The sequence below is a fragment of the Anneissia japonica genome, unplaced genomic scaffold, assembly GCF_011630105.1.
Source record: "Anneissia japonica isolate Jap-2015-1 unplaced genomic scaffold, ASM1163010v1 scaffold1537_len634075_cov158, whole genome shotgun sequence".
Classification (NCBI taxonomy): Eukaryota; Metazoa; Echinodermata; class Crinoidea; order Comatulida; family Comatulidae; genus Anneissia; species Anneissia japonica.
Window position 1 is genome coordinate 375,694 of NW_022723531.1, and position 12,881 is coordinate 388,574.

The 12,881-nt window shown below is 36.1% G+C and overlaps 2 protein-coding genes across 3 annotated transcripts in view; one reads left to right on the forward strand and one right to left on the reverse strand.

The window, feature by feature from the left end:
• Positions 1–1,023, reverse strand: part of LOC117112259 — an 8,338-nt gene extending 7,315 nt beyond the window's left edge. Inside the window, exon 1 of the mRNA XM_033255330.1 lies at positions 900–1,023. The gene's annotated coding sequence lies outside the window, so the exon portion shown is untranslated. The remainder of the gene's footprint in view (positions 1–899) is intronic.
• A 1,095-nt stretch (positions 1,024–2,118) lies between these two features.
• Positions 2,119–12,881, forward strand: part of LOC117112251 (nuclear pore complex protein Nup54-like) — a 20,701-nt gene continuing 9,938 nt past the window's right edge. Inside the window, exons 1-10 of one of the 2 annotated variants that reach the window (XM_033255323.1) lie at positions 2,119–2,277; positions 5,029–5,274; positions 5,952–6,092; positions 6,959–7,018; positions 7,571–7,761; positions 9,676–9,863; positions 10,375–10,571; positions 11,467–11,521; positions 12,146–12,239; positions 12,529–12,636. In XM_033255323.1, the coding sequence (XP_033111214.1) occupies positions 2,184–2,277; positions 5,029–5,274; positions 5,952–6,092; positions 6,959–7,018; positions 7,571–7,761; positions 9,676–9,863; positions 10,375–10,571; positions 11,467–11,521; positions 12,146–12,239; positions 12,529–12,636 (1,374 nt within the window). In that variant the 5' untranslated portion in view covers positions 2,119–2,183. The remainder of the gene's footprint in view (positions 2,278–5,028; positions 5,275–5,951; positions 6,093–6,958; positions 7,019–7,570; positions 7,762–9,675; positions 9,864–10,374; positions 10,572–11,466; positions 11,522–12,145; positions 12,240–12,528; positions 12,637–12,881) is intronic. The other variant, XM_033255324.1, reaches the window with a different exon arrangement.

Below are 12,881 nucleotides of genomic sequence, written 5' to 3' on the forward strand. Positions count from 1 at the left end.
CTCACCCCTCCTCCCCCCCCCCCCACTCCCATGTAAATACCCCCGACCTCAGTGCCGCTGGGGAGTGGATATCATTGGATATCATTTTTTTTTTGTTTTTTTTATGAAGAAAAGGGGCACAACTTACGCTCTCGACACGTCGCCTCTCGGTAATCTAGACCCGTATTCTCAATTCGGAAACGGTCCACATTTTTAAGACACTCGGGAATTTTTTATTTTCTAGTATATGACCATAATAGGCCTATACGTACTTTTTACAGATTACGAGTCTAAAATCAGTAAAGGCTTCGTAACTTCTTACAAATTAATATCTAAGCTTCAATCCTTCTAACTAATAGCTATTCCCCCTTAACCTGGCCATAGACTCAAGGCGACCCCCAGACCCCGTTGTCCCATTTCTTGCAGAGCCTGCACACCCAAATGGCAAATCATGGATACGGCCCTGTAATCCCCTATTCTTGGAAAGATGCACTTGGTTCGTTAATGACAATGCACCCGCAACAGTAGCAGGTGCTTTCATTCAATCATTTCTGCTTTATTATATAAACCTGCGCCGAGGTTGCGGCGTCGTATACAATTGATGAACGATGGTTTCCAGTGAAATACTGTACTAAATATGGTACAAAATATTTCCATCTCTCGATTATGTAAATGTACTGTTTATTACGATGGGGTACTTAATTTCTCAAATGTACAGAGTCAAGAAAACTAGCGTACAACCTTTGCCGAAATTCACCCAGACCGCTCTAAACATTGTACAAATCTACGATGTTATTGTACTGATAGTGTCTAATCGTAACAACCATATAGAAAGAAATTTGAACAACCGTTGAAGCTATCGCTGCTAAATTCTCATACTTACACTCTAATAGGTTCATAGTAACATCACATAGGCTTACCTTTTATTTTTCTGTCGGGTGACCCACCCTGCAGACTAAGCGTTTGGTAAGGCACTGTATTCCATATTTACAACAGTGACGATATAATATTAAAGGTGTTCATAGTTTCAGGATACAAGTTCTAATGGTAACTCTATTTGGAGTGATGTCCTGGTTTTATTAGTACCCGTCATATGGGCGCCACCTTACACAATGTGATTGGTCCAAAAGTAGGTCTGCAGTAATTTGTGCTGTGCTCCAGTATAATAGCAGAATGAATCACTTCTGATTTTGCCATTCCGTATCACTTCATTATTGTGTCGATATTTTAGTTATTCATATCATAGAATTTTCCTCCATTATCAAATTCAAAATGAACAATTGAGCATTTGGGGCACAACGGTTGGGATTTAGACTAATTCATGATTCAATTCAATGTGTAACAGTAGTATGACGTGTGTGTCGCACCACTGCGCGTGTTCCTTTTATGTCGTGGTATCCTTCAAAAGGAATTGCATAGTGCCCTGTGCCCATACCTCCACTCACTTCAACTCAGTGGTGGCGCCAGCGGGACCCCCACCCCCACCCCCCGTCGGACAGGCCTCACCGACCGAGGCTCTATAGTTCTAAGTCGGCCACTTGCTTCGAACCTCCTCTTTTTCTGGAATTACCACTTCTCGTTAGGCATAAAAATGAAAATATTTCCAATTAAATATCACCAAGCATATACCTTCTGAGTAAATTATGACACACGCGCACGTTCGTAAAAGCAAAGTCTCTGAGGCCGGGATTTAATTGTTAGGTCAATAAAAAAAAAAAAAAACTGCGAAAAGCAATCGGTTCTTAAGTAGGCCTACACGTCACGACAGGCTCACATCAACCGAACCCTGAGCCAGGTGGCTCCAGACAGTTTGCGAACAAGTGGTCCGACCTGTCTGGCGGAGGAGTCCTAACCAAAGGGCCGACTGAGCCTCGGTCAAGGTCCCGAAATAAATATATCCTTCGTATGTAGGGTTCACGGGGAGAGTTTATGGTTTAGTATGCTTCAAATTGTGCTTTTAAACTAAAATATTAATGTGAATTGTGGGAAAACTCGGTCGGGGACTGGTACCTGCAACCCCGTAGCCAAGGGGATAGGGGTCATAACCTTCACCTAAACTTTGCTAAGGAATCTCTTACCTTCTATAGTTTGCCGTGTGAATTCCGTGGTGCTTTTGGTCACAAAACAATAACAATGCTGATCTTTTGAGTCGATCGCACGTCCACCATGCGGAAACTACTGGCATTGGCATATATCCAAACAAGATGGCTTTCAACTTTGGCGGTACGAGTGGAACGAGTAATTTATTTGGAGCGAAAACTACCAGCTCTGGGCCAAGTTTATTTGGTTCATCATCAGGTAATAGAATTAGATAGGTTAGGTATCTGTGCAATGTTTTTTTAAATGATATTTACACCGTATATTAGATGTCATTGTTCGACTCTAGCCTAGGCTAGGCCTGTTATTAACAACATGCTCCAGCATATTCTGTCCGGATGCCCGCGGCGGATCTATAACTACTAACTTTACTGCCTAGGCCTAGCTAGGGTAGGCCAAGCTTTTATTTTAGGCCCATGGCAGGGGCCTAGCTGACTCTTTTATCCAATGCCTGTAACTTCCCTCTGTGTAACTGACTACAGTAGGCCCTAGTTATCTATTTATGCAAACTACTTTAGTACCTATATGTACAGTAATACTACAGTAATATAGTAAGGCCACGAGAATGAAAGTTGTAGGTTTGCGTCCGAAAAATTTTGAAAACACATGAGGCATTTTTTCATTATTCATTATTTTTTTTATAAATGCTGTCCACAAGCTGCGGCATTGGTAATTTTACATTTATTCCCAAGAAACAATGCTTACAGTCATAAATGTACACTAGCCTATAAAACAGATCCTTTTCTACATTTAAGACCTCTTTAAAAGTGCTGGTTAGCCTCAATGCTGGAATTATATACCTGTAGTTTGATAGAGAAAACTATTCCACTCGTTCGTATGTAAATAGAGATCAAAGAACGTATTGAATAGAAAGTAAAGATTACTCGCGCTTGCTGTGAAATGCAAATGAACGCTTCAGAGCACACATTGTGGAAATTAAACATACAAGATTTCCTATCGGTCAGAAAGATCGATTTGACCCGTAAATGACCTCAGCAGTGATCATCGGCGATCATGGTGCGATGTGGCCAGGCCTGCCTTCGCTCGGTGTTCGCGACAAGTGATCAGTGATGAATAGATCGTTTTTCTGTCTGTTTATGACTTAGAAAGTCCGTTTTTTAAAACGAAGTATATTTTTTTGCAAAATAATGAACTTTTCAAAATAATGAAAATTTTTGTGCGGTAGCTTTTTAGGCATGCGGGCGGTGGACACAAACCTACAACTTTCATTCCCGTAGCCTAAGAAATTGGTAGAGCACCGCATAGTACACTAGGAAAATTATTATACTTAGGTCAGATTTAATGCTTGAAAAAATTTCCTGAGGGCCTGCAAGGCCTGAAGGAATTTTTGAATGCATTAAATCTAACCTATAGTATAATAATTTTCCATTTAGTGTACAATGCATGTTCTACTAATTGCTTTATAAGTCAGTGGCTGTCTTTTAATTTTAGTTTTTTATAACCAACTGTTGTAGCAGTCATCGGTTGTTACTAGTGATATGATCAGTATGCGTGTACGTATTTACATTTAGCTGTGCGTATGCTGATTTTTGCTCCTGCAATACGTGTTTAATTAACTACACATCAGCAATACCTACTTGTTTGTAATGCTATTTTGATAGACTTTCGTCAAAGAAATAAACATTTCAGCATTCGAGAGAGAATACAGTCACTGACGTCCTTTTTGGTCGGTGCATGCAGACATGCCTGGCCGTAGGCCTACATCTAAACTTGTTCCTTGAGTCTTTAAAATAGGTCTAGAATATTCCTATTAAACATTCAGTTTGTTGTGTTTACGGGGGTCCATTGATTCAATGAATTCCTTAATTGTTCATACTTAATATTAAATTTGAATTCAATTCAATTTTTATCGCGGTGCACGATGTATTCGCGGTGACGAAAAAAATGAGGAATCTTTTTTGCACACGAACCTAAAAAAAAAGCCAAGCGTCCACTAATAGAAAAATTAGTGGACGCTAGGGAATAGGCAAATAACATTGGGAGTTACAGGACGGATGTTAACTACTAATCTAGAGTCCTAGGCCCCCCCCCCCCCAGGCGCTAAGTAATATCTAATTAATTAATGGTTACCAAATTATTTAAAACTTCACAATTATACAACAGTAACATGTTCTTTGATGATTTGACTTGCTTGCTCTCGACGCGTCCAGTTTCATGGTATTAAATATAAATAAATCACTAATCTGTCCTTGGCTTGAGTATGGGTTACCTGTCTGGGTGCCTAACTGTTTAAGCGATGGTGATCATATTGAAAGGATGCAAAAAAGAGCCATGAACTTATGGATTTGTCTTATGAACAAAGACTACAAAGGCTGTAATGTACTTGATAAAAACAAATTTTTTATCTTTGATGTTGCCTCCAGAATGAGAGGCCATTCTTTCAAATTCATTCAATTGAGACCCAATGTTGATGTTAGGTGAAAATTCTAATCAATCAGAGTTGTAAACGATTGGAATAGTCTACCTGAGACCGCTGTCCAGGCCTTACAGTAAACCTTATTCAATTTGGAGAAAACATGGTGTGTGCATCAAAATCGTTTTTACCAGTATATTCCTCTTTTGGCGAGTTGCTCAATTATAGGCTTCTTATACGGATGCTCCATGAGTTTGACGTTGTCTATGTCGCTTTTTTATACAACTCGGCGTGAAAAGCAGGCTCACAGCGAGTGGTTTTTTAACGATGTCATCGCGCTAGTGGCGGAATTTTTTTTTTTGGATAATGCAATTTACCTACCTTTAGCAAATCGAAGTTAACATACGGTACTTTATTCTAGCCACAGTGTTATATTATTGATTGGGTAACAATCCTGCATTCATATTAATCTTTCACAGCCTGGACCTAGTAGTAGTAGAGGACTAGGGCCCTATGCTATGCATAAAACTTTAATTACAGATCAGAGGCAGCTGATTCCTACCTAATTTTTTATACAGGAGGATTCAACTTTGGAAGTACAGCAAAGACAACAGCTGGCTTTAGCTTTGGAAGCAGCGCCCCATCAAGCACCAGCACAGCTGGTGGCACTGGCTTCAAGCTTGGTGCTACCACCACAGCAGCCTCTGCCGGCTTTGGAGGCTTAAACACAGGTGGAACAGGGACCAGTGGCTTCAGTTTTGGAAGTAACCCTGCCCCAGCTGCAAGCACTGGTAGTAGTTTCAATTTTGGTGGTACAGGAACAGGTAGATACAAGACATGACTGCAACTTTAAAACTTAACCCACTTGTCATTTGGAATACCATTCAACGATGTTTCATATCCAGTCTGGATGCTCTCTGATACTTGTGTGATACTTGACAGTGCTAGTGTTGTGTTAGTCATAAAAGATACACCAGGAAATGCTGGTCATAGAGATGACTGGGTTTGTACAGTAGAGCCCCTCATCTCCGTTCATAGCATTTTTTTGCTATTGTCCCCTCTCCCCCCCTTTTTATTCTTATACAAATGAATACTCTTATCTGTCTGGTGTGTTTTGTATACAGATTGAATTTCAAACTTTGAAATTGTGGATTAATCCAATGTAGATTAAATCCAATGTTTGTTAATCCAATGTAGATCAGTCCAATTTGAATTAATCCTATGTGGATTAATCCAATGTGGCTCAATCCAATGTGGCTCAATCCAATGTGGATTAGTCCAGTGTTGTTTAATCCAGTGTACATCAATCTAATGTGGATTGATCAATCTAATGTGGATTGATCAATCTAATGTGGATTAATCCAATGATGTGTATTAATCCAATGTGGATTAATCCAATTATGTGGATTACCCTTTGTCTTGATCAAAATGAATTCAATGTGGATTAATAATATGGATTAGTAATGAATGACAGTTATATGCTCAGTATTCAATTTTTCAGGGTTTGGCTCATTTGGCGCCAAGACTACTGCATCATCATTTAATTTTGGTTCGGCCCCAACAACAACCACATCCTCCTTTTCCTTTGGCAACAAACCGACACAGTTGACTGGAGGATTTAATTTGGGAGGCACTAGTTCAGGTGAGTCATGGTGTTGTTATTGATATGGTGTACCTGTTTCTTGGTGGTAAGATGCTTGCCTTCCAATCACAGGGTCCTGGGTTCAAATCATGTCACACCAGGATTTACTCCAGGGGTTGTTTGAGTGTTTCTAAATTTGAACTATGGTGCTTGAGCTTGGGCCTAAGTAAAAGCCTGCTCAAGTCGAAGTATTTGAAGCCAGCTAGCTTGCCATGTTCAAGCTACCCGATATGACCCTTCTTCCAGCGTGACCTGTTGTATATGATGATGTTGACCAATCAGAGAAAAAAAAAAACAAACAAAACTGTAAAGGCGAGACTTTATTTTATATCTTGTTTAGCGAACCCAATTGTGATGATTTTGAATAAAAATAAAATTTTATTTTTGGCCTATTAATTACTGCAACCGCCTCCATAAAAAGACAAGAAATTCCAGAAAAAAGTAAAAGTTTTTTTATTTTTATTATGGCTGCTGCTGCTTTGCAATCTCCAAAAATAAGATATGCGTACAGTATTTCTTCCTAGTTATATAAATTTAAAGCATTTAACCATCCCATTATTTTAGTCTTAACATTTACTAATAAAATTTCATTTTTATTTTCTCTTCCGCCTGGATGTTTTTGGCAAAACCCATTTTCTAAATTAGAAAACAAAATCATATTTTTTTTTTCTGCCCTCCTTTGACGTCCTTTAGAAAGATAAGTTCACGAAACAGTGTATAAAAAATTCTTGCCTAAATCTGACAAATTCTGATAGTATTCCTGTCTTTTCTTTCCAATTTCATAAGCATTCTAGATATTCAATTATAATGTTATTACAGTAGCAAAGTAGATACTGCTTTAATGCTATTCTGTTGGTGTTTTTTAGGATTTGGTTTGGGTAGTGGTGGGCTTGGCCAGCAACAACAGCAGCAGCAACAGCAACAAGGTAGGCTCCAGGTCAACATTAACTATTTCTAATTATGGGTTACCTATATAAATGTTAAAGCCAGCTCTGTAGAAAGCAAATTTTGATATATTGTACAAGTCATTTTTCGAAGACAAAAAAAAGGTTGTGTGATGAAAAAAGTGGGAACATTTGAGATACAGATTTGTATATTTTTAAAAATCTGGGTAAGGAAAGGGAAAGGGGAAGCATGGTTACACCTCTTTCCCCCCTCCCCACTTTTCAAATATTTAAAAATCTGTATCTCATTAACCATTAACCATTCCTGAGTTGTTTGTCAAATACCCTTTATGTGTCTTAAGCCCTATCTAGACTATCACATTTTATTTGACAAAAACCTGTGACGTGTCTAAATATGGTCATGATGACATCACATCATGACCATATACAGACATATCATGACTATATTTGGGCATACGACAGTTGTTTGTCAAAGAAAATTTGATAGTGTGGACAGCTACAGTCAGTTGTACAACGTATAAAAGAAAATATTTTCCTCCAGAACCTGCCTGTCCATTTAATATTTTTTTACAGGTTTTGGAATTCAAGGCAGCCTTCTAAACATTGCTACCGCCCTCTCTATGCCTGTGATCTTTGGGGATGAGCGTGATGTGATTCTTGCCAAGTGGAATCAGTTGCAAGCCTCCTGGGGTACCGGCAAAGGCTGCTACAGTCAGAGCGGTGTTGTAGATTTCAAACCGGAGAATCCATTCTGCAGATTTAAGGTGTGCCATAGTTTACAGGGGTCCCCACTGGTGGATTCAAAGGGGAGCTCAGCTGGTCCACCTCCTCCTACAATTTTTAAAATTATAAAAAAAAAAAAGTAATGAATAAAAATGAGTAATTTCATTGAAATTTAAGCCTGAGAGTGCCATTTCTGGCCATTCAGTGGTGCCGTAATGATTTGAGAATATAGACCTCAAGGTGCCCTGAAAATTGCACTCTCATACTTTTAAAATCTTGCCTGTACAATATGTTTCTAATGATAAAAATAATATATCAACAATACAGGTTATTTTTCTTAATACAATTTAAGGAGAGGAGGGAGGGGTGCGATTACACCATCTGCACCTCCCTCCTGCATCCGTGCCAGGCAGTATAGATCCTCCATCTGTGACAGTTCCTGCCTGGGCCCCCTCTATTTTAAACTCTAGATCTGCCACTGGTCCCAACTTATTTATTTTTGTAACCAAAACTGATAACAATTAATAAATAGAATTTTTTAATACTGTATTATGAAGTTGCTTCTATTTAATATTAAAAGTAAAAAAAAAAAATTTTTTTTAAATAATTATTTTTGTATAAATTTTTGTATATAAAAATAAATATCAATTAATATGAATGAATTTTTGAAATTTAGAATTTTCTACTAATTGTAATTAGGATTTTTATAAATTTTTTGTAAATACTAATAATGGATAACAGATAATATTTGTATATAGAGTAATATAAATGATAATGATAATCTTTTTTTTTTAAGCGATTGTTTTGTTTTGTTGTTTTTTTATGACTGTCTTTCTTTTATTGTACCTTTTTGTGTTTTATTTCGTTCTCTGAATATTTTGTATTATCCAATCTGTTATACGATTGCAATAAAGTGAATTAAGAAGAAGCCACATCCGGGTGATCCGGTTAATCATTTTTGGTCTGTTAAGTCATTCATATTTATTTCTTGTATTGTATGTCTCCATTCTTATACAGAATATTTTTTTAGTAAAAGAACAGAAGTGAACATAATCCATATTTTTATCCTGTAAAATTTGTGTAATATAATTTGTGTAATATTTTTAACATGTAAAAATATAATTAATAAACCAAAAAAAAAAGTTGTGAATAATTTAGAATACCATGTGTATAGTCTGTCATATGATTTGCCAATTATGGATGTAGACATATGACATAATGATGCCCATACCATATATGGGCAACCCACACTATATGGCATATGTACTACTCGCCTTGTCACAGAAAAGCATTACACTAAAGCTATGTTCAGACAAAACCATGTGACATGCTGAAATATAGTCATGATGACATCACATCATGGCCATATGTAGGCATAAACCAGTTTGTTTTATAGTGTAGACAGAGCTTAATAACGAAATATTTTGATGAGCATACAAATAATGGATGTTTTTTTATGAGTGCAATGAGAAGAATATTTCATGAGTTGAAAGATTGACTGTTCCATTCAACTCATATAAAATATTCTTTCCATTGCACTCATAAAAATTAAAAAAAACATTATTTGTTTTATAAATAATACACTTAAAAATCCATGCCATTTTGATATTTATGAAAAAAAAAGTATCCTTTTTCTAAATGGAACAGTCCAGCATCTTTTTAAGTAATCAAAAGATTTTGTTTTATACTGTTTATTTTTAGCCATTCCGACCCTCTTAACATTATAGATTTAGTGTCAGTGGTAGTGGTATAAACAAATTTTACTACTCACCTACTGCACTATTTAGGATATTTCGGCTCTATTCCCCGGAGCCCTGTTCACCTCTCTGGCTTCGTATCGAATCAAAAGATTGTATTAGGTTGAAGTCATATCGTATCCATAGACGCTGTGCAATATAGCGAAATGGATGGAACGGTAATGTGTTATAATATGAATTAATGGGTTTTTTTTACAGACTGTAGGATATAGCATGAAGCCACAAGCACGCGATCAGGACGGTTTAGTTCGTCTTCACTTCAACAAGAAGGAGAATGAAGTCAAGGCGCAGCAGCAGCAGCTTGTCGACAACCTGTTCCGCATACTTGGCAACAAGACAGATTTGTCTGTCTGCGTTGAAGATGTCAAAGGTCTTCCAAACGACAAGTAGGTTACACTTGGTTGTTGACAGATATGGTCATTATGACATACATCATGACCATATATAGGAACATCATGAATATGGACATATAATAGTGTTTCTCTCATTGCCAATTACATACTTAGTTTGTATATTATACTCTAAAAAAAATCTTAAAGATGAATTTTGAAATTAATTATATAATTTTCAAGTGAAATATATCAGCTTGAGCATGGGTATTATAGTAGCTTAACAATGTTTACCATTAATTTTATACCGGAAAATGTTTTACTATCTGACACTGATTTTTAAATGTTACTGTACTTAGTCAACACAATTATTTTTTGTCCTGATAATTAAAAAACAAAAAATCTATCGTTATACTGCACATCCCTGCTTAGCGACGAGGACGTATCCCCATACTAGGATTCAAACGCTGGCTTGGAGTTCTCCTTTTTGTGGTATTTCTAATTACATCTGTTCATTGTATTTTGCATGGTGTACACACATAACCTTTAACCTCTTTTTTTCCTGTAGAACTGAGGTCACAATTTATGTGCAGCAGCGCACTCCAGCAGGTAAATCTCAGCGTATCAAGGCTTCAGATTTGTTTAGTTACTTTAGCGGAGGGACACCAAAGACACAGCTTACCCAACTAGGAGTTGTAAACCTAGTACCCTTCACCCGACTCTCGGAAGAAGACCTTAACCAGTACCTTGCATCACCTCCTATGGGTAAGTTTATAATTTGCCAGCTGAATTGGAGTAGTATAGCTATTAGTGTTTGGGCAAGATTTCTTTTTTATACCTTGTTTCGTGGACTTATATTTTTTAAGAAGGTCAGAAGGGGCAGAAAAAAAACAAAATAAAAATGTTGTTTTCTCATTTAGCAAAATGATTTTGCTGAAACCATATAGGTGGAGGAGTTTTATTAATGAATTAAACAGTGTATAAGATGGATAAATACTTTAAATTTACGTAAAATAGGAAGAAGTAATATATAATTTATTTTTGGAGATTTCAGCTGCGGAGGGTGTAATAAAAATAGGTATAAAATTTTATTTTTTTATGAAATTTCATATACTTCGTGGCCAAGTGTGCGCTAACAGGCAAAAAAAAATGTTATTTTTATTCAAAATCGCCATTTTTGGCGGTCGGAGGTTGCACTATAAAGAAGGTCTTGCCTTATGCTTGCTTTCTACTTCCAGAATCCTAGGTCCAATACCCCTGACATCAGGACTTTCTTATGACTAAAAACAACTGCACTCCCTAAGCCTTATGAGTTTTGCTTTACAAAGCATTGTAATTCTATAATATGGCGAGTTAAGGCCTGTTTACACTATGACGATAACAATCAATATATGAACAATTGCTTTTTAGCATTTTATCGTTGATCGTTATCGTCATAGTGTAAATAGGCCCTTGCTGATGGATGGAAATGAAATATATATATATATATATATATATATATTTCATTTAATTTTTTTTTTCCATTTGTTATTATTTCATATGTACTGTTTTTCAGCATTATGCTTTACTCCTACTTTCATCTAGACCTACCAATTTTTTTTTGTACAAGTCTAGTTTTGCTTATAATTACTATAATTAACAATACATTTTATATGCTTAGGGTATGATCCTAGATTATGGAGTCAAGCTAAGTTGGACAACCCTGATCCAGAGAAGTGAGTAGCACTATACTACCCTATTTTTATGACATTATTATAAATCAAAATAATAATAAATAATAATAATAATAATAATAATAATTAATAATTAATAATAATAATAATAATAATAATAAAAAGAGAAAACAAATAATAATAATAATAAGCTGTTGTATTAATGATGTTCTAAATATTTGGCTTTATTATATAAATAATTGAAAAAAAAAAAAAAAATACACCAAGCTAGCACCTAAACCAAAGTATGGGGCTACAACCAGTCAATCAATCAGTCAGTCAGTCAGTCATAATTATTATTAGAAAATGTTCTAACTGATTATTAATTAATAATGAATTTGTTACATCCACATAACACTAAATAAGATTATCAAACAAATTAAATTGAGTTAACATTATATAATTATGTGTTTTCACAGTTTGGTTTAAAAATCTAGTCAGAAGCATTTTTAAACATTCTGTGAGAAATCGTGGAGAGATTATTCCATAGTTTTGAATACAATTGAAATTAAATTAATTACATTTTTTTTAATAGTTTTATAGTAATTAAGTTTTTGAGATATTAAATTAGAATTATGCTATAAATAATGCAATTTAGATTTATATATTTATCTTTGTTTTCTTTAGACTCATTCCAGTACCAATGGTTGGATTTGATGTGCTTCGTCTTCGCTTAGAAAAACAGAACCAACAGACCAAGAACCACCAAGGACGTCTAGATGTAAGTTGATTCTTTTGAGGTTTTTCATAAATAGGCAATTTTTTGAGCTCCCATATTTTAATGCTCATTTACTCAACACTGGCCTGTGCGACAGCTTAGCCATTTCGCCACGACATGCCTCATTTGCTCAGGGGTCGCCTGGGGTTGCAGGATTCTAGAGGCTTGCACCTCCCCTTTGCCCTAGTAGAAATGCTAGTGTAAGATATAGGATGTACATTTTGAATAAGCTTTAGTGATGATTTTGAGCTCATATATATTTTGATTTTGCATCTAATGTTTGAATCCACAGCTGGTAGCAAAAGACATTAGCACACTTCAACACCAGCAGTCTACGCTGCAAGCCAAGATCGCTGAACACAAACGCAAACATCTTGAGATGTCACACAGAGTACTGAAGGTTAGTTGAGGTCACTGAGTTATGAGTGTTTAATAATACGATATATACTTAACCCTCTAGATACCGTCTTCGACTGTAGTCGAAATTGACCTCAAACCGAGAATTCCCATTTTCGATTGCAATCGAAATTTAGTGACTAAAAAATAGGTGGTTTTCAAATCGCTCTTCTGTTTTTATTTTAGCTCCAATACGTCAGAAATTTTGAACACGCATGCGTGAAGCTTTCTTCTTTCGAAATCTGTGAA